General features: G+C 32.3%; 5 protein-coding genes and 1 non-coding gene across 6 annotated transcripts; all 6 read right to left on the bottom strand.

Moving 5' to 3' along the window:
- On the bottom strand, nucleotides 1-72 carry TRNAW-CCA (transfer RNA tryptophan (anticodon CCA)). Its single transcript has one exon. It is a non-coding gene; the product is annotated as a tRNA-Trp (tRNA).
- A 452-nt stretch (nucleotides 73-524) lies between these two features.
- Nucleotides 525-2036, bottom strand: LOC102588598 (protein EPIDERMAL PATTERNING FACTOR 2-like). The gene is made up of 3 exons (XM_006353984.2): nucleotides 1860-2036; nucleotides 1122-1177; nucleotides 525-990 (listed from the first exon to the last, which is right to left on the bottom strand). Exons 1-3 carry the CDS (start codon nucleotides 1951-1953, stop codon nucleotides 787-789), a joined length of 354 nt encoding a protein of 117 aa, XP_006354046.1. The 5' UTR covers nucleotides 1954-2036; the 3' UTR covers nucleotides 525-786.
- Nucleotides 2037-8125: 6089 nt separating this feature from the next.
- On the bottom strand, nucleotides 8126-9930 carry LOC102588163 (uncharacterized). Its single transcript, XM_006353983.2, has 2 exons — nucleotides 8618-9930; nucleotides 8126-8503 (listed from the first exon to the last, which is right to left on the bottom strand). The coding sequence occupies exon 1, from the start codon at nucleotides 9805-9807 to the stop codon at nucleotides 8647-8649; it is 1161 nt and encodes a 386-aa protein (XP_006354045.1). The 5' UTR covers nucleotides 9808-9930; the 3' UTR covers nucleotides 8126-8503; nucleotides 8618-8646.
- A 1015-nt stretch (nucleotides 9931-10945) lies between these two features.
- LOC102587837 (uncharacterized) lies at nucleotides 10946-12606 on the bottom strand. The gene has a single exon (XM_006353982.2). The coding sequence runs from the start codon at nucleotides 12556-12558 to the stop codon at nucleotides 11395-11397; it is 1164 nt and encodes a 387-aa protein (XP_006354044.1). The 5' UTR covers nucleotides 12559-12606; the 3' UTR covers nucleotides 10946-11394.
- Nucleotides 12607-13782: 1176 nt separating this feature from the next.
- LOC102587512 (uncharacterized) lies at nucleotides 13783-15364 on the bottom strand. Its single transcript, XM_015311616.1, has one exon. The coding sequence runs from the start codon at nucleotides 15284-15286 to the stop codon at nucleotides 14156-14158; it is 1131 nt and encodes a 376-aa protein (XP_015167102.1). The 5' UTR covers nucleotides 15287-15364; the 3' UTR covers nucleotides 13783-14155.
- A 770-nt stretch (nucleotides 15365-16134) lies between these two features.
- On the bottom strand, nucleotides 16135-20235 carry LOC102602747 (uncharacterized). Its single transcript, XM_006354023.2, has 2 exons — nucleotides 19205-20235; nucleotides 16135-16333 (listed from the first exon to the last, which is right to left on the bottom strand). Exons 1-2 carry the CDS (start codon nucleotides 20140-20142, stop codon nucleotides 16150-16152), a joined length of 1122 nt encoding a protein of 373 aa, XP_006354085.1. The 5' UTR covers nucleotides 20143-20235; the 3' UTR covers nucleotides 16135-16149.
- Between the last annotated feature and the right edge of the window lie 2143 nt (nucleotides 20236-22378).

Here is a 22378-nt window from a genome sequence, read left to right as displayed (position 1 = left end):
TGAACCCGACGTGAATCGAACACGCAACCTTCTGATCTGGAGTCAGACGCGCTACCATTGCGCCACGGATCCACAACTGATATATTCTTGAAACTTCTCTTATTTATTGAAAAATGATAAATTTTGGGTATATTCTTGAAACTTTTCTTATTTATTGAAAAAATGATAAACTTTGGCTAGTCATGGTAAAGTGCTCCCTAACAAAGGCAACTACGTACCCAAGGAGACTCGAACCCGAGATTTCTTGGTTAAGGATGAAGGAGTACTTACCACTCATTAGCTAATCAAATGTATATTTTTAAACGGCGGCTGGAAAATAAATTAAAGGTGTCAAATTGAATGTAAGCGAGATTATTTTATTTCATATTTAAATGTAGATATTAATTAATTTTGAGATTATTTTATTTCATATACAAAGTGAAATAGTTTATATGTTTTAACTCACGAACCATACAAAACGAAACTTAATAGTAGTAGCATTATATCTCATGCAAGTAAATGGAGTACAAAAAACCTTGGAAGAAATTAAACAAAGAGAACATTCTAAATTACTTCACTGACAACTAAACCTACAAAACTCTTACAATTCCTCCTAGCTATTTACAATGACACTACCAAAATCTTGAAGGAAATTAAATGAGGCACAATAATCCAAATGCAACATTGCATAATATTAGTCATAGCTAGCTAGCTAGTACTCCATAATAACATACATATCATGACTAGAGGTCGAAATTAAATAAAACTAAATTTTGAGTGGCGACTCTGATCAGCTCGTAGGATGGATCAATTGGAAGGGACATGGTAATATTTGCCTTTACACATACACCTGTAGACAATTGGACAAGATTCAGCAATGGAGCATGCAAAGCTCACCATTACTCTCTTACAAGGGAAACAAGGTCCACAAGCATGAGAACAATCTGGTAAACTTGATCCTGTTGGATACATCTCCATTCCTAACACATCATGATCTCCTTTTTTTTCTTCCTGCAATTTCAATTTTTTATTTTTCAAATTGTACATATGTGTGACAAAATTGTTAAAATGGTTTCATAATTGAGTGACAAGTTAAAAACACCACTTATTTTGAAACAGCGGGAGGGGAAGTAATAATTTACCTTAAGGTGGACATGGTTTTGATTGTCCTTGTTTGTTCCTTTGCCATGATAGGAAACTGAAATTTTTATAAGGAGAAAACATTTATGTATGCACATAGCAAAAAACATCAATTGCAACATTAATGTTTTTTTGTGAAAGTACTAGCAATTGTCTCTATGCTTTAAAAAAAAAAAAACTAAATTGAGATATATATATATATATACACTTTTATTACATAGTTTATTTTACAAATGGATGACTGGATATATGCTTATCGGGGAATCTTAATAGTTTAGTTGATTGACTATCTGAAATTTTTACTTTGTTGATGAGATTTTGATTCTTGGTCGCTAATTTAGTCCTACAAACTATGTCACAGCTAGAGCTGAACATCTGGTACATGAGCAATTTAAATGAGGGCCCAATATTGAGAAATCAGAATTGAGATGAGAGATGAGTCTTACTTTAATAACATTTAAAGGGAAAAAAATGGACTTAACTCAACCTCAAAAGTTGGCTCATATAGACAGAATTGTTTAAGTCATATTAAAGAGACCACTCATCCCTTAAATTAACCACTGATGTGGAACTCTTCACAAGAAAGTTGATGCCTAGTGTTACTTTCGGCTCAAACTATGTATACATATAAAAAAACACATATATTATACACACGCATACATTTTTTTTATCTCCTATCTCTCATTGTTTTTTTATTATATTTGAAAATAAGACAGGATAAAGCATAGGTTGGCACTTACAATGATATGGACGTAGGCTTTGGCTAGAGTCAACCAACAACATTAAAACAAGAGTAACTAATGACGCACTCAAAATTCCAAATGTATTCACCATCTTCTTTTAAGAATCTTGAAAATTTGGTGCAAACAATTTTTTTATTTTTTAAAAGAACTAACAACTAAAAAATAGTTGGAAGATGGATGTGTGAAGGAAAATATTGGACCAAACTTGTGGACTATATATATAAGAGAAAATATAATGAAATTTGAAATGAAAGAGGGGTGATTTTAATTAATGTAGGATATTGTACACCTGATGAACTTCACATGATACACGCCCATTTTTAATTTTTTTTCAAAAATTCACAGGTTTTCTTCTCTTCTTTAAACCAATCCCACTAGGTATACAAATAAAAATAATTTTTTTCTTAAAAAAAAAAAAACAAGACCCAAAGTATGAAAATTTTATGATAGCAAAGAAAAGGATTAAAAGGGATTTCTAAAGAAGAATAAATTTTAAGTAGCACACTTTAATTATTTAATTTTTTTATATGGGTGGCAGTGAGATTCGGACTTAGGACTTTTATTTTATTTGAATTTTGATATCATGTTAAAGTATGTAATCATCTCATTTAAAAGTTGAAGATGTTAGAGAGAACACATTTTTATCATTTGCTTGTATTCTCGACAACTACTACTAGAAACATTTTTTTAAAAGAAAAATTATCACGAATTAATGGGAAATTTGTGCAATAATATATGATTTTTCCACTAATTTTTTACCGAGCTAGCTCACTGAAAAAACGAATGGTGAAGATCAAATTATCATTGAAATATAAGAAGCTTCTTGATTTTTACATGTGAAAACACTATTATTATTTTTCACTAATTCGATCAAAATATTTGTGGAAATTGAAAATAGTCATTGAATATTTTTAGTGAAAAAATAGTTACTACTCCCTCTATTCTATATTAATTGAATTTTTGGAGTTTTTTGCATTGTTCAAAATAAGTGAATTGTTAAAGTTCAAGATGGATGTTTGAAATTTTTTTCCATATTTATCCTTTCCTTTAATGAGTTTGATATTTTCTAAGAGATAAATCGCACTATTTGCAAAATTATATTTATGATTTCATAAAGAATAATAGTGAAAAATATAATTTAAATTATATCCTTAAATATTTTTCTTAATAATGCTTCTTATAACTTTAATTTATTTGACCAAAACAATTAGTCTTTTTTTAAAACTTGTCCTTTTCAATTGAAGACTTTAAATTCAAATGTTGCTTTTTTTAAACTTGACCTTTATTATATTTAATTTTATTGAAACTTTTAAATACATATGATATGATACGATACTATTTTTGTTTATCTCTTACTAATAATTTTTTCTAACTATTGTATCAACAAACGTAGAGTGCAAATAAAAACAGTGTGAAAAGGTTCATTCAAAATCAAAGGGATAATTTTTTTTTGAATCATAGGAGATAGTTACTCATTATATGGCTCACCAACTTCACTTGACTTTACTGTCTTTATGAAAGGCTAGCTTTATGCAGGTTCGGATCAAAACACGACCTTTATCAAGAAAATAATTAGACGTATCGAAATATATGTAATTTGTCCTAGTCCAAGATTTCAAAATCCAACGTCATCCCAGCCTGGGGTTTTTATTTCTGGATTAGCCGATTGTGATTTTTATTCTTATTTTTAAAATTTGAATGTATATTATTCAAAGAGAAGAAAATGCCAGTTTTAAAAAATGGCTATAAGACAAATTAACATGAGTGGCAATATGCATTAATTTCAGTTGTTTAGTAGAACACGTACATATGTGTGATATAATTATCAAGTGTACCATATTGTTAAACAAATAGATGAAATTAGTGATAAACAAAGAAAAAGCAAAGTAAAGTCTAATCTAAAGATAAGATTGGTTCTTAACCACTACAGAACGAGATTTTTTCCTTTACTAAGTATCTATTTTCTTTCGAAAACTTATGAGATGCTATTTTTTAGGAAATTTGACTCTTAGGGGCCGTTTGGTACAAAAATCAATAGTGCAAGGATTAGTAATGCAAGAATTAGTAATGCAGGGATTGGTAATGCTTGGATTAGTAATGCAGGGATTATTTTTATCAAGTGTTTGGTTCGTTGCTTCCTACCTAATTTTGTGTGGGGTTTAAAACTCTACAAAAAGACTTCTTTCCAATTATACCCTTGAGTTATTATGAGATTTTTTATTTAATGTAATTGGGTCAAGGTAGATAATTGATGAACAGTATTATTATTTTTATAGCCTTTTAACTAGCTAGGAGAAGGAAAATTTTGTCACCATGTTCACTATTTTCTCACTTAAAATTATTTGAGGGTAAATAATTGTCATCTTAATAAATTGAAGTTAATATCTCAAAAAGGTCACAAAAACTATAAGAATTTATAGAAAAAAAGGTATTGAACATTGTTTTACATCAATAAAATCATTCAACTTAGGACTTTTATCAAACAAAAATCGCTCTTTATCATAAAATAAAAAAATGGCAAAATAAATTAAACTATTTTTATACTCAAGATGTTTTTAAATAAGCAAAAAATAGACTCTTAAAATTCATACATCAACATTAGCATATTAGTCCGATTATAATATTTTATATTAATAATAATTAGATTAAATAACTCATGTTTTAGCTACAAATAACTCTATTTAAATAATAAAGTTGCAAGCTAATCGATTTAAATAAATTTTTTAGTACAAATATAAAACATAAAACCAAGAAAATAAACAAAATGAAAGGATTTGAGGGGTATTTTTGTCTTTACATATATTAATCCCATGGTATTAGATCCATGTATTACTAATACCACCAAAGGGAAGGTATTAGTTATACACCCTATAATACCATGGAGGGTGTATAACTAATCCATGGATTAGTAATACATAGGCCCAAAATTCCTACCAAACATAGTACTACATAATACCACACATAATACAAAGACTATTTCTCCTAATACTCCCTACCAAACAACCCCTTAGTGTTTTAAAAGGCGTGAGGCGAGACGTTTTATGCAGTATGGGGAGAGATGTATGCCTTGTATCGAGGCACATAAGTCTTATGGATGTACGGGGCATAGCTCATGTATATTCAACTTTATAATTTTATTACTAAGAAAATAAGTAAAAGTAAAGCTTTTATTTATTTTACAAATAAATTTTAATAAATAAAGTGTAATATATATACAAAAAAAATATTATGATTTTTATTTGAGAAATGTAATAATAACCAATAATGAAGAAAAAAAGTATTATAATTACTATTTGAGAAATATCATTACACCAATAATAAAAAATATGATTTAAAGCGAAAAAATTCAAAAAAAAATAAAAAGAAAAATAACGCCCAAAGCGTATGTTTTTACGCCTAGGACTTACGTTTTGTAATCTTGGAGCTTATGCACCAAATTTTAGGACTTACGTCCTATGGATTTATGTCTTCAATTTGCACCTCGATGCATTTTCGATACGCCTCGCCCCATGACTTGCCCCAAAAACGTTTTTTAGAAAACACTACTGACTTTTATGTTATTTGTATGGATTTAGTTTGTATATATTGATAGTGTTTACACATAAAATCGTTGCCATTTTCAATTCGAAAAATGACTAACTTGTATTTATATTCAAAACCAATTCAAATTTTCAAATATTATTTTCAACTTTAAAATTAAATAAATACCTTCTTCTTTTTTTTCACAATTTTTATGTTCAAACAAATTATACCGCAAAAGACACAAAAAGAAGATCATTGAAGAGAGGGTCTGGTAAAACGTGAAGGTCTGAACTTTGGAATAAATGAAATTTGAGCATTTATAAATTTCCTTTTCATGCATGCCTTTAATTAATGTATATTTTCCCTCCTCCCATGTTTCATGTCTTATTAATTTACTGCACCTGCAGGAATACTCTGCCATAAATCTATACCAAGTACAATTTTTCAATTTTAAGTATCAATTAATTTGACAAAATTAAGCTCATAATATTATAAAATGTAGCAAAAAGTAATAATGTAAAACAACAAATGTAGAGAGACAAGTTTTTTTTTTCTTCAAGTATAAATATGTTTAAGTATCCATAACGTAATTTTCAATACTTTTATTTATAAAAGATCATGGAAAAAGTTTAATGGTGTGAAAGTTAATAATCGCATAATAAATAATTTCTTAGAAGTTATGAACATTCGCTGTAATTCTCTTCGTTCCTATTTATATGTCATCATTTTAGGTTTCACGTTCCTTAGAAAACTAGGTGAGTTTACTTTTGTATCCTTATTTAGTGTTCTCTTGAAGTCAAGTTTCAATAAATGAACATGAATTAATTTACTTTAATTAACTAATTTGGCCAATGAAAATGAATTAATTATTTAGCTTTTCTATATTGGACAAATGTATAGTTTCAAGGCTAATAACTTTCAAAGGGTAAAATAGGAAGAATAGTATTATTTATGCATTGATTTTGTAAAATGACGAATATTAAAGACCATTTATTTTTAGTAAGAATGACATATAAAAAAAGAGTGACACATAAGCAATAGACTGGTAAACTTCTAATCTTGATTCCAACTTGTGCCAACAAGAGGTTGAAATATGGTGGAGGGGTTGCATCTTAAGTACGGGAGTTAGAATCAATGAATAAATTCATGACCCATTCAATCTGTTTTTGTTTGCACGGATCGGGATTAAGAACTCACTTATTTATTAATTTAGCTCATTTTAATCGACTTAGTTCAACCGATTTTATAATCGTGCATATATGTAATTCAGGTTAACCCATTAAATTTTTTGTCTTCTTTTACTTTCTAGTTTGATATGTTTTTTTTATAGTTATGATATACAAGGAAACGTTTATTAGATACTCAAACAAATTATAATAAAATAAAAATTGAATTTAAAACATAATAAGAATAGCACGAATTGAGTTATTATCTGATTTTTGGCTCATTTCAGCCCAACTCAATTCAACCCAAATAACATTTAAGCAAGTCATGATTCATAAACTCAACACGTTTTGACATTCTCAAATTCATCCCAAGCCGTTTATTTGACACCTCTAATCTTAAGCTTGTCATCAAAGTAATCAAGTGCATGTATTGTTTAATGGAACGATTTTTGGGCCTTTTGGATAAACAAATATAGATGAAAGATTACCCGTTTCTGTAGCAACGGTACCTAGTCATGTGCAATACTACAGATATAAACGTACGAAATTTATGTAAAATGGTTGAAGTCCAATTATATTATGGCCAAAAATTCATGGAAAAATGACTAAAGTTCAATCATATATGACCTGAAATTCATGTAAAAATGGTCGAAATTGCTTCCTTCCTTCCAAGTTGTGTGAAGTTGGGTAAAACAAGTCAAACTCCATACACGTATGTCTGAACTTCAAACCATGTAAAGTAGATTTAAAAGCGACTAAACTTGCAAAAAAATGAAAAAACTTTAGCTATGACTTAAATGAGGGTCTTGAAATCAAGCCCATAACTTGAACCACTATAGTAAGGTAAGGGTCAAGACCAGAAAAAAAAATGTAGATTCCTTGGACTCCATATATCATTTGAAGCAATTTGGTCCAAATCAACTGAGTAGTATCCACCTCACTCAGTCTGGATGCTTGAATAGTACTTACATATTTGGCTGCTAGTCAACAATAATTATAATTGCTAGTTAAATATACCGAAAGTATACTTGTTTGTTCATGAATTCGTTTGGCTTGAATAAGCATTCTTTCGATTTGGAAAAAGAATTGGCACTATTGCTTAAGAAAAATACATGACTTCTTCCTATATCCTTAAAGCTTTTATGAGCAGAATTACCCTATAATTGCACAGGTTAGATGATTTCTTTCCATATACTTAGGGAGAGTTACTTGATATCTGCGCTAGTGAGAACAAACTGATTGACGAAACAGTTGAAGTTATGGCAAGCTTGCCTAAACACCAACAACAACGTACCTAGTATAATACACAGATATTACCCCTACCTAGGCAGGTAGTGAGATTGTTTTCAATAGATCCTCAGCTCGGGAAAACACTATAGGAAGCTTGCTAAAACACCATGTCATGAAAAAACACTATTTTCTCCCTGATTTTGATCTCCATTTCAGATAGATACCTCATACCATTGAGGTTGTGATTCTCCCAACTCAAGTTAAATTTCCAAGTAATTAGCTTCCAAGACTAAATAAGAGTTTACTGTATCATTTCAAGGACTAGGAAAGTGTAAAGGGAAAAAGAACGTTCAACTTCACATCCTTTATAAGACAAAGACTGAAGCTTTAACATATAGGATAAGGTACAAGAAAAATTTCTTTAGATGTTAATCAATAGTAAAAGGTAGGACTTAACGAACTAACTAACCATCAAGTCCTTATAAATGGATAGATTAGCGAATAATTCGATTCAAAATTTTATAGGATCAAACTCAGACAGAATAGAAGAACATCAGAACCTTACATCAGATAAAGCAATGCTGTAGACTTGTAGCAGAGGAAGTATTTGACTTACTGTATTATGGAACAAACTTGCTGGTAACTGCCAAAGGGAATTAGTTATCAACAAGATCTGTCGAATCCAATCAGCTTCAATTTGCAAGATTGATTTTTGCATTTAGCCTACAGCAGTTCAGACTTCTCGTCAACACTGTGTGTTTTCAGAATACTAACTGAAAACAGAAAAGCAAAAAAATGTAATGAACTATAACTGAAAACTGAGAAAAATCTCAGCACCTTTCGGTGTCAAAAATAAACAAAATCTATTAAGTAGCCACAATTTTCTTGAGCTGTTCATACAAATCAGGCATCTGATCCTTGAAGGGCTGCACAAAATAATCTACGAACTTTGTATCTGGTAAGCTCAGAGCATAATAGAGATCTAACTTTCTCCTCTCAACCTTCTTATCGTCCAAAACTTTCAAAACTTGCATCCGAGGTACCACCCTTTTTTCCATACTAAAGGCCAAAATTGCAGGATGAGAAACCAAGTAAGCAGTTCCCAAACCAAGCTCCTTCATGAAAAGATTCAGTGCTTTCTGAATTCTAACTTCAGAGAGGCCAATACAAAAAGGTAGCTTCCGGAACATCTCGAGTATATCATCATCAGACCATCCAAAACTCTTAAAAATTCCAAACTTCTTTTCCAACTTAGACTTGTTTTGTGAGTTTAACACTTGACATCCATAAATAAAACTAGGGGAATCACGTGGAACTCGAAAATCGTTCTCCATCCTATGCAAAAAACCTTTAATCCTCTCGGGATTTTGAGCAATATAACTCGGATTTCTAAGCATGAGTTTTTTAATTCTCTCATCAGGAACACCATAGTTTTTCAACAACAATAGATTAGTCTCCATAATATGATGAGCACGAAAAGAAAGCAACCAAGGAAATCTCTTTAACGCCTTAACTACATTTTCATCACTACCCAAAATTCTCCTCAGGAGATCAATGGTAGGTCTCAAATGAGTATCTAAACCTCTATCAACAATTTGTGAACCTTTAGCAATTACATCCACCAGGTCCGACCCGGATAACCCGAGATCCATAAGGCACTGGAATTTGGGTTTTAGGGTTTTGGAAACATCATGGTATAGTAATTTGGGAACCCTAGATACCATTTTTTTCATCTGGGTGTTGTCGAAACCGGTTTGTTTCAAGAAATTGATGACTAAATCAGGATTCTTTAAGTTTTTACGTGAAGTTACCTTGGAGGATGTAGATGCAGCTTCTTCATTGGAGAATCCGAGAGAATCAACCAGATACTTCACCAAGACATGGGTCGGGGCAGGGGTTGCGGTTGATGAGTAGAGATACTGAGATCTGAAATTGAAGGAGGAAAGGAGGTCTCCAAAGCCATTGCAATGAAATATGGAACTGTGAGTTGATACAACTACAGCTTTGCCTCTGAATCTGATAAGCATTTCTCTTGCAACTTGAAGAGTTCACTCCCAAGTCCTATGGCTACTTTCCAACTGTGAGTTATGTATACTTTCCTTTCGAAGAAAAGAACCTCAAATAAAGGTGACCTTTTTAAACTTAATAGAGTTGAACAAGTAGATATTTACGTTTATAATTAGATAAGTTCGGGTGAAGTATACGGGGGAGAAGTTAGGCCATCTTTTATATCAGTCACATTGTTCGACTATATGGAGTTTTCGTTTCCATTGTCTCTAATCGAGGTTCATTGTTCACTTCTCACTTTTGGATGGTTTTACATCATGGTTTGGATATTTGACTAGATATGAGTATAATTTTTTACCCTCAAACGGATGATCAGTCCAAGCGGATGATTCAGATGTTGGAGGATATGCCTTGAGCATGTGTGATTGACTTTAGTGCTCGATGGGATTAGCACTTGTCCTTAGCAGAGTTTGTCTACAACAATAATTATCATTTGTTGCCTACAACAATAGTTATCACTCTTTGCCTACAACGACAGTTATCACTCTTTGCCTACAACAACAGTTATTACTCCAGTATTAAGATGGCTTCATTTGAGCAACAGATATCACTCTTTGCCTACAACAATAGTTATCACTCCAGTATTCAAATGGCTCCATTTGAGGCGTTGTATGACAGAGGATATAGATCTCTAAGTGGTTGGTTTGATTCAACTGAAATAGACTCTTTAGACAAAGACTTGTTATGTAGTAAGTGTGTCTACTTGCAAAAAAGGTAAGATTTTTTTAATTTGTGGTCGGGAATAATCATTGATTATTTGTAGAATTATAAATCATTCTATTAAAAGTAAATGTGTAATTTGAAAGTTAAATTGTTTCAATAAGGGAAAGTGTGATAATCTTTTGGAAGAACTAAAAAGATAAGTATGTGCCAAATAAATAGGGACAAAGAGATTTGAACTTTTTTATTTTATTTTTAATGAAATAATAATGAATAATCATACAAATATTTCTATAACTTCAATATCAGTCTTCTTAAAGAGAGATTCACCATTAAAGTTAATGAAAAGCCTAGTTAGTAGAGCCAAGTTGTTTGACAAAACATAGGTATCCTTACAATGAAATTAACCAAAGAAGTATTGCAATTTCAATGACAATTAGAAGGAACTACCACATGTTGGATTTCAATAACCCAAAGTATGATGAAAAAGAATACTCAACACTTCAACTTCACATCAAAGATAAGACAGAGACTAAAAGAGTCAAAAGTAAGGTACAATAAAAATTCTTGAGATGTCAAGAACATCAGATCAGCAGTAAGCAGAAAAGTATTCGACTTTTGTCTTCTGGAACAAACTCTGTGGTAACTGCCCAAGGAAATCAGCTTAACAACAAGATGTATTGAAACTGTATAGCTTACAGCAGTTCGGACTTGTAAATATGACGAAGACGTTTCAATAAACTATGTCCTGACTACACGAATGATGTTTGGAAATACCGAGTCTGTTTTAGTTGTGACCTGTTCACAATGAAAAGCAAAAATGTATTGAACTATAACTGAAAATTTAGAAAGATCTCAGCACCATTGGTGTCAAAAATAAACAAAATCTACTTAGGAGCCACAATTTTCTTGAGCTGTTCATACAAATCAGGCATCTGATCCTTGTAGGGTTGCACAAAATAATCTATGAACTTTGTCTCTGCTAAGCTCAGAGCATAATAGAGATCCAACTTTCTCCTCTCAACCTTCTTTTCGTCCAAAATTTTCAATACTTGCATCCGAGGTACCACCCTTTTATCCATACTAAAGACCAAAATTGCAGGATGAGAAACCAAGTAAGCAGTTCCCAAACCAAGTTCCTTCATGAAAAGATTCAGTGCTTTATGAATTCTAACTTCCGAGAGGCCAACACAAAAAGGTAGCTTCCGGAACATCTTGAGTATATCATCATCAGACCATCCAAAACTCTTGAAAACTCCAAACTTCTTTTCCAACTTAGACTTGTTTAGTGAGTTTAACACTTGACATCCATAAAGAAAACTAGAGGAATCACGTGGAACTCGGAAATCGTTCTCCATCCTATGCAACAAACCTTTAATCCTCTCAGGATTTTGAGCAAAATAACTCGGATTTCTAAGCATGAGTTTTTTAATTCTCTCATCAGGAACACCATAGTTTTTCAACAACAGTAGATTATTCTCCATCATATGATGAGCACGAAAAGAAAGCAACCAAGGAAATCTCTTTAAGGCCTTAACTACATTTTCATTACTACCCAAAAGCCTCCTCAGGAGATCAATGGTAGGTCTCAAATGAGTATCTAAACCTCTGTCAACAATTTGTGAATCTTTAGCAATTACATCCACCAGGTCCGACCCGGATAATCCGAGATCCATAAGGCACTGGAATTTGGGTTTTAGGGTTTTGGAAACATCACGGAATAGTAATTTGGGAACCCTAGAAACCATTATTTTCATCTGAGTGTTGTCGAAACCAGTTTGTTTCAAGAAATTGATGACTAAATCAGGATTCTTTAAATTTCTACGTGAAGTTACCTTGGCGGATGTCGATGCAGCTTCTTCATTGGAGAATCCGAGAGAATCAACAAGGTATTTAACCAAGAAATGGGTCGGGGCAGGAGTAGAGGTTGATGAGTAGAGATACTGAGATCTGAAATTGAAGGAGGAAAGGAGGTCTCCAAAGCCATTGCAATGAAATATGGTGCTGTGAATTGATACAGCTACAGCTTTGCTTCTAAATCTGATAAGCATTTCTTTTGCAATTTGAAGAAAATACTCCCCAGTCCTAGGGAAGCTATGTATACTTTACTTTGTAAAAAATAAAATAAAATTGAAAACACGTTTTATATTTGAACTATTGATATACACCCATTTTGTAACATGAGTGAAATATATCCTTAAATCTCATCAAGTTCAGGAGTGTTTTTCAACACTTTTCTAAATTTTTAATTAAGACTCTCAGGCTTTTACAAGAGTTTGAGACAGCTTATTATGTCATGTGACAAATCATGAGTATATCTAAGTTTAGTTAGTCAAATAGAAGAGTGTTTTTAAGGCTGTTAACGTATCTTTTAACTAAATCTCATCTAATATCTATGACCTCCTACTTAGTCAAGTAGAGGGGTGTTTTTAAGGTTGTCAACGTGTCTTTGAACTTGATCTCGTTTGATATTTATGCTCTCCTAGTTGTGTACACCCAAAGTTATCTATGTCCTCTTTGATATCTATACCCTCCTAGTTGTGCACACACAAAGTTGGACGACATAGATATCAGTTTGAGTCAATTTAAAGAACATATTTATATATTATGTTTGTTATATATATATAGGAAAACTCGCAGCTATTACGCTTTAGGTACACACAGGGTAAAAACCTCGCTCATATGCAATAACCACACAAGAAAGGTAACCCGCGCTAGACAAGCCCGATGTGACGAGCTCAACCCGTTTTCATATTTAGTTACTCCACTAGTTTTAATTTACGTGACACACTTTGATTTAACATTAAGTTTTTCTTCTATAAAAAATTAAGATTTTTGAAATTTTTGATCGAAAATAATTATTGATCATTTGTCTACAAGCCATTCCATAAAGATAAATGTGTAATTTCGAAGTTAATTTTTTTCAATTAGGGAAAGTGTGGTACTCTTTTTCGAATGAACTAAAAAAGAAAAGTATATGCCAAATAAATCTGGACAAAGGGATTTGAACTTTTTTATTTTTAATGAAATAATAATCAATAATCATATAAATATCTATATAACTTCAATATCAGTGGCAGTGGGAGATTCACCATTAAAGTTGATGAAAAGCCTAGTAGAGCCTAACTTGTTTGACAAAACATACATCAACAGCATTCTCAATGAAATCCCACCTGTATGAATTCATGAAATAACCAAAGAAGTAATGCAATTTCTATTACATTTAGAAGAAACTACCACATGTTGGATTCAATAACCAAAGTATGATGAAAAAGAATGTTAAACACTTCAACTTCACATCAAAGTTAAGAGAAGGACTAAAAGAGTCCAAAGGTACAACAAAAATTCTTTAGATGTCAACAACATCAGATCTGACCAATTGAGTAAGCAAAAATAGTATTCGATTTCTGTCTTCTGGAACAAACTCTGAGGTAACTGCCCAAGGGAATCAGTTTAACAACAAGGTGTATTGAAACTGTACAGCTTACCGCAGTTCAGACTTGTAAATATGAAGAAGACGTTTCAATAAACTATATCCTGACTATACGAATGATGTTTTAGTTGTTACCTGTCAAAATGTATTGAATTACAAATGAAAATTTCAGAAAGATCTCAGCACCCTTAGTACCAAACGTAAACCAAAAACTACTAAGGAGCCACCGTTTTCTGGAGTGGTTCATTCAGATCAGGTATCTGATCCTTGTAGGGAAGCACAAAATACCTTATGAATCTTGACTCAGATATGCTCAGAACACTAGAAAGGGCCAAGTTTCTTCTCTCAAGCTTCTTTTCGTCCAAAATTTTCAACACTTGCATCCGAGGTACCACCCTTTTTTCCAGACTATAGATCAAAACACCTAGATGAGAAACCAAGTAAGCTGGTCCAAGACCAAGCTCCTTCATGAAAAGATTCAGTTTTTCCTGAATTCTAACTTCTGAAAGCCCAATACAATAAGGTAACTTCCGGAACATCTCAAGTATATCATCATCAGACCATCCAAAACTCTTGAAAATTCCAATCTTTCTATCCAACATAGATTTCTTTTGCGAGGATAACACTTGAAATCCATAATGAAAAAATGGGGAGTCACGCGGAACTTGAAAATCGTTCTCCAGTCTATGCAACAAATCCTTAATCCTTTCAGGCTTTTGTGTAAGATAATTAGGATATATAACCACAAGTTTTCTTATTTTCTCATCAGAAAACCCAATGTTTCTCAACAACAATCGATTAGCCTCCATAGTATGATGAGGACCAAAAGTAAGCAACCAAGGAGCTCTCTTTAATGCCTTAACTACATTTTCATCACTACCCAAAATACTCCTAAGAAAATCAATGGTAGGTCTCAAATGAGTAACTAAACCTCTATCAATAATTTGTACATCTTTAGCAATTACATTCACTAGGTCCGACCCGGATAACCCGAGATCCATAAGGCACTGAAATTTGGGTTTTAGGGTTTTGGAAACATCACGGAGTAGCATTTTGGGTGCTCTAGATACCATTTTTTTCATCTGGGTGTTGTCGAAACCGGTTTGTTTCAAGAAATTGATGACTAAATCAGGATTCTTTAAGGTTTTCACTGAAGTTACCTTGGAGGATGTAGAGGCAGCTTCTTCATTGGAGAATCCGAGAGAATCAACAAGATACTTGACCAAGAAATGGGTCGGGGCAGGAGTAGAGGTTGATGAGTAGAGAAATTGAGACCTGAAGCTGCACAAACCGACGCCATTGCAGTGAAATATGGAAGTGTGAGTGCCTCTGAATCTGATGAGCATATCGTCTAACGGTCTAACGTTGCAAGAGCAGCAAAAAACTTTTGAATGTTAAAAATGAATTACTAAGCTTATTGCCATTATTGCATATAAAAGGGGGGGAAAAGCTCGGAAACGTATTAGAAATAGTTCAAAAATGCTCTCCTTCCACCTATTGATTTAAAAATGTCCTTAACGTTTTGTTTAGATTCAAAAATGCCCTTAAGTTAACAGAAATATGACATGAAATTTAACAAAACAAATGGTCAATTTTCATTGATCCACGTCAAATAAAACAAATGGTCAATTATAGTTTACAATAATTACCATTCGTGACCTCCTTTTAGTTATAATTATGTGGTTCACATTTTAGTAAAGGTGTAGTTTTATCCTCGTTATACTATGGAGGACAAATATAAAACTTGGTTATTCGTATATATATTTTAGAACTCCTTTAACAACTTGTGCATTTAGTTATCATTTTCAATCGCGAATGATTCAAAACTATTCTATAACAAATAGTTATAATACACTTATTGGCGCTCACATCAGATGGAGAGTAAACAATCTTGTATGGGAAACTGTAGCTCAACCTAGACATAGATTTGTTCTTTAGTAGGAGAGCTTGTAATTATAGCAATTTTGATTCGTAGGATTATTTGTAACTAGGCTGATTCTGAAGGCCTAACTTCTCGTAATAACTTTCCTGGTAGATGGTTATGAGATTAGGTGTTCCCTTATGCGTATTGGTTCTTCTTGCTGGTTATGCCAATATTCATATTAGTTATCAAAAAAAAAACTTTTCAACTTTTCAAAGTGTTACATATAGATAAACTAAGTAGGTGTATGGTCATAGATTCCCAATACTTTTTTATATTATTTGAAATTTATAACATTGATTTTTTGAAAGGCAGGTAAAGAAAAAGTGGACAACTAATATGGAACGGACGGAGTATACTCTGGCCAGAATGAGAAGAGCCATCCCAATGTGGATTGAGTTTCACACATTCAGCTTCAAATGGGAAAAAAGGTTCATTTGCAGACACTGCTTCAACTTGGGACCTCCTTGCACTGAAGTAACCAAAATAGTATTCCAATTACAATAACAATTAGAAGAAACTATAAAGTACAAACATATTTAATGGGAGGTAGCAATAGTTGGGATGAACGCAAACAGGTCTCGACACCATAGAGAAATACTACCCTCATGTTCCATACTGGCTACACCATTGGCCATTGGCATCTAAATTTAGCTTACATGCATAACAGATGAGGTAATTCACCGCCTTGCACTATGATCAACATGGAGAAGCAAAACAAGAGCACAAATTTCAAGTTCGAATAACAATTCAGTTAGGAATTGGGAAAAAGATGATGGTTGATTGAAAACACTTTCACTCATCTCACACCAAATTTCATCTACTAACGTAACGTAATACATTACGTTATACATAAGGGAACAAACCAGACGACCAAATCTGAACCAAGACCAGCAAATGGTAAGATGAAACAGTAATTCCGCCAAGTAGCTAACATTACATTGTAAAATTCAACAAAAGAGCTATCTTGTGCTCAAGTGAAGCTAAATTAAATATTGTGAGAATAGAAAGGCTTCTCATTGACTTGATCAACAATGTCCTAGAGTTGCTCGGAGTCCTTAACTATGTAAAATATGGTAGGTAATTAATCACAGAATATCCTGAGGTTTCCTATAGGATAATTCTATATGAATTTCATTATTCAAATACAATGAATCTAGATGTGGAAAATGTAGACACATATTAACTTGAAATTCCTACAACTATATAGCTCGTGAGTCCCGATAAATTCAGTACGATTTTAAGTTTATCATGAACTGCAAGCTATTGGAGAACTTGCACCACAGTATATTTTTTAAAGAAATTTATAATGATGGAGACAAATATCATTCAGTATTCAAGGCAGAAAAGTGTAGCACCGATAGGAATATTAGCTGGACGGCTACATGATTAAAAAAAAATTTACTTAGTCTGCAAGCTCTGATTAGTAGCTCTAAATGTAACAAATGAACATCGACCAACCACTTAAGGGTTCTTTCAGCTCTGATTAGTAGCTCTAAATTTTCCCCGCCCCACCCCCCAAAAAGGAAAAAGGTATGGCAGTTCCACGAAGAACAAGCTAATTAGCTACTATCATTTGCAGAAACATAATTTATATGCTTAGCACCATACTATGATGAAAACTAGCTTGTCAAGCATTTGACTAAGACTAGAGTCTATTGCCACATAAGAAGTAATTTTAGGCACCCAAACTTACTTCAGTACAAGCAATTTACCCCACAAAATTATTGTATAATGAGTTAAAAGCAATATATCCTCATGGTATAACAGCAATTCTAGAGTAGTTAATTCACTTGCTTTTCTACTTAATGGAAGATATAGAACCTGCCACTTTGTGGTTCATCATTTTCCAGAAAACAACAAGACATCAAGTGAGACATTTATTAGCTAGCAACATGTTTATCAAATACTATAGATACTTGTTGAGTGATTGGTGCTTTTTTTGGGAAAAGATGTAGGTCACTAGAAAGCAAATTAAGTTTGAATGGCAAAAACACTCCAATGATATTTTGCTATGATTTTTGGCAACACAGACGATAATATTCGAAATACCAACTGAAAAAAGAAAAGCAACAAAATATCTGGATAATTTTTTAAGAAAGTCGCAACACCCTTAGTGCCAAAAGTAAACTAAAACTATTAAGGAGCCACAGTTTTCTTGTGTGATTCATACAGATCAGGCATCTGATCCTTGTAGAGAAGCACAAAATACTCTATGAACTTAGACTCTATTAAGCACAGAACAGTATAAAGACTTGCCTCTGAGGCTCCACCTTTTTTCCAGACTATAGACCAAAATTAAAGGATGAGAAGCTAAGTAAGCAGGTTCTAAACCAAGCTCTTCTTAGAAAATTCGAGGAGGAAGAACGGCATTCTATATTAATCATTTTCTTTCAAACACAAAGAGGAGGAAAGTATTCTTCTTTACTTCTTCCAAATTGAAATACATAAAACTATGAATATATTGTCTTTCTGAGTATTTTCACGTTATCATGTATTTATATACCAATTAAACATAGAGAAATTTTAATATTTGTTATTATTATTATAACTACTGTTTATATATGTTAAACTTATCTTTCACCTTGATTTTTATTTGGCAAGATGATGACATGAGTTGAGCTTAAATGGAGAAACATGGTCATTGAGGATTCATGTAGCTGATCTCAACTTGTTTGGGATTAAGGCTTAGTTGTTGCTGTAAGTTTCTCATATTATAAGCTTAACAAACCCAGGACAACATTTCACTTACTTAAAAGACAATATTTTTCCATATAGCATCCTAGCTAGGGTCAAATGAGCAAAAGGTAAACTGGTAGCAACTAGCAACTATAGCACATAAACAAGGAAGAGAACTACAAAAGCAGTTGACTTTATTCTCTATATTGAGATGTCACTGGCGAATCCTTAAGCGGCATACAACAGGAAAAGAGAAAACAACTGAGTCATTTGTACTTGCTGAAAGCACCAACTGAACTTAAAAAATATAGCCGTCTTCTTTCTTTTTCTACTTACCACTAGCACCAAAAAGTGAATAACTATTAACTAGCAACAAGTGAACTAACAGTAATGTAGATTTGAAAGGTAATCTGATCAAATAAAATTCACTTTGCCTTGCTGATAACAAAGATCACCGTGACGTCCATCAAAAGTAATAACAAGATTAAGTAGTATCTATTTTCCTATCCTCTTGAGGTACAAATCATACAAGTTAGGCAGTTCAGCTTTGACAGGCAGCACATACTTGTCCAAAAACTTTGATTCAGGCCATGTCATAACAGTGTAAAACTCCTGCCTACTCTTTATGAGATTCTTTTCATTGACAAATTTCCAGATTTCATACCTGGGCATTAGTCTCTTCTCCAAACTGTATGTTAAAAGCGAAGGGCGAGAAGCTATGTAAATAGACTTGAATCGGACTTCTTTCATCAAAAATGTCAATGCAGTTTCAATTCGTGCCTCTGATAGGGCTACACAGTAAGGTAGCTTTTGCAACATGGTGAGAATATTGGTGTCCGACCACCCAAAACTCTTGAAGACTCCAACTTTAGTGTCTACTTTCTCTTGACTCAAGTTAGCAAGCACACTAACGATGTGGAGAAACACTGCTGAGTCAGGGGAAACGCCAACTTCTTTTTCCACCCTATGCAGCAATTCCTCAAGCTTCTTAGTACTATGTTTAAGAATGCTAGGATTTCTAAGCACAATATGCTTGATCTTATCATTTGAACAGCCAAATGATCTCAACAAATTCAGATTGGCTTCCATAGTTCCACCTTTATAGTAACTAATCAACCAAGAACATCTCTTTACAACCCTAACCACATTTTCATCACTATCCAACACCTTTTTAAGTGAACTTAAAAGGGGTTTTATACTGTTATCTAATCCTCTCTGAAAAAATGCCCAATCTCTGAATAGGACTTTAACTAACTCGGGACCAGATAATCCTATTTCAGAAAGACAGTGTAATTTGGGTTTAAGGGTTTTTTCAACATCATAGAATAGCAAGTCTGGGAACTTGAAAACCAAGATTTTGATTTGGGTGTCGTTAAAACCTGTTTGTTTCAAGAAATTGACGCATAAAGCTGGATTCTTGGAGGAATTAGTGCGTGTTACCTTTGCGGATGCTGAAATAGCTTCTTGTTTGGAGAATCCGAGTGAGTTGATGAGGTACTTCTCTGTGAAATGGGTCGGCACAGTTGCCACAGCCGTTGAGTATCGAAAGAGAAACCCATTACCCTCAAAGTTGAATAATATAGCTCGAGCTTTGACAAGCATCCTGGCAGAAACCCAAAACTGGACAAGACCTTCAAGGGTTTATGCTCTCATTTCTTCTCAAGGTTGAAGCTCATTCATTGGCTTTTGAAATTAAAATAGGTGATATTCCTTTTATTTCATTTTAACAGAATTTTTGGGGTTTTTGTTTATTTAAAATAATTGAATCATTCATTCCAGATTGAGAGTTGGCATTACTATTGAGAGGCTAAAAGTATTTTTTTCTTTTTAGAAAAAAAAAAGTGTGTCAAATCTTTAAAACTGTTTTTAAATGAAAACAAAAATAGTTTTTCTGCGAGTAAAAAACTTTGCTTCTTAAAGAAAAAAAAATAGAAATAGAAAATTACTTTTTGAAAGATTAAAATATTTCTTCCATATATACATATTTATCAATTAATTAATCAACATATCTCTTAAGTTTGGTTGATTTTTATTCAAGAATATTTTATTTTTATATGTACCCTCCGTCATATTTGCCCCTATGCTTTTAGAAAAGGGTTTTATTTATCATTCATATTTTTTTAAATATATTTACCCCTATCATCTAACATTAGATACATATTTGCCCTCGAACAATTAAGTCTCATATTTGTACTAAAAAAGTCAATATCGTAATATAATCTACTTTGTAACCGTCAAATTCTTTTTTTTTCGTGCTTTTCTTTGGGAAAGTGACAATGAAATGGATTGAGATTTATGGATTAAATGGGTGGGTAAAATATTTGAAATTGGATATAAATTATAATAATTAAATTAGGATGAAATATTAAGTGGAATAAATATATATCCATGTAGGCATGCCATGTAGATGTCACACAGGATGATAAAAGATAGACATATGAGACTTAACCGTTCGAGGGCAAATATGTGCCTAAAGTTGAATGGTAGGGTAAATATATATTAAAAAAAAAGGTATAACGAAGAACAAATATAATCCTTTTCTAAGTGTACAAGGGCAAATATGACCCTTTTCTATTCTAAAAATAAGCAGTTTTTTATCAACGATGTCAAATAGGCTCTGAGAGCCTAGGCTGTGAGAGTCTATTTGATATTGTTGTTGGGAGGGCAGAAGCACCTATGTGGATAAACAATATTTTTTATTGAAAAATTAAGCATTTGTCAAATCAGTAGAAGTGTTTTTAAAAGGATTAATTGTCAAATAGTAAAAGTGTTTTCAAAAGCACAAAGATATTAAGAAGTTTTGTGGGGTGATAGAACACTTCCAAAATTAAGTTGTCTTTATACAAATACAAAATAACTTCAGTGGTGACTTTATGTTTTTTCGAAAACATCAAAATACATACATTCACTCCATATTTTGCATCTTTGAATGCAGATGCATATATGATTTCATATGCAAACATTATCGAGCATATGTAGTTGTGTGTTCTTGAGAGAAAGCATGCACATTTTGTTTGCAAACACTATTTATTCATTCATTTATAGTATGGTAAAGTGATGAAAGAAGTTAGAATGATTCATATAAATGCATAAATAAATGTGATTTCTTTTAATTCTATTAAATTTGTTATCAAAAGAAAGACAAAAGGTAAAAAAAAACGTACTAAAAGAAGATAAATGCAAGGCTGAAGTAATTTAGTGAAATTAGAATGTGTCTGTTTAAATTCAGCAGGGGTTTAATGTGTTTTCTTATCATGAATAATTTTAGAAAAATGAGATAAAAGCTCAAAAATCAGATAAAATAGATAAATATCATTTAAATACTAATGATGGCCATTGAGATGTGCCACATCACCGTTTTCATATTCTATTTTATATATATATATATATATATATATATAGATTGCTTTATTATGCATAGAGATTAACATAATCTCCCCCAACAACCACAATAATGATAATAGTAAGAATTAACAACTGAAAATTAATTGTCCTTTATTATCTTTCAAAGACAATTAGGACAGCAAATCTTGACTTTTTATTTTTATTTTATTTTTGCATAAAGAAGAGATATTGAGATTTAACAATTAATTAAAGCAAACTTTATAATGGCCTAAGTATAATGTCTTGAAAAATCACTAGGCCATTACGATCTAAAATGAAATATTTCTCCCATCCATCGATATTGTTTAAGGTAATAAAACGAACTTCACCAACTTTATCATGATTAATTCTAGATTATTAGATGATAATTAAGAGTTTTCTAAATGATTTTGCAACTTAATTACATGTTTACTTTTTAGTTTTTAGTTTTTTTTTTTGGGGGAGGGGGGCGGGG

This window comes from Solanum tuberosum, unplaced genomic scaffold, assembly GCF_000226075.1.
Source record: "Solanum tuberosum cultivar DM 1-3 516 R44 unplaced genomic scaffold, SolTub_3.0 scf00164, whole genome shotgun sequence".
Taxonomy (NCBI): domain Eukaryota; kingdom Viridiplantae; phylum Streptophyta; class Magnoliopsida; order Solanales; family Solanaceae; genus Solanum; species Solanum tuberosum.
The sequence above is the reverse complement of the archived record's forward strand: the minus strand, read 5'-3'. Positions and strand labels throughout refer to the sequence as shown.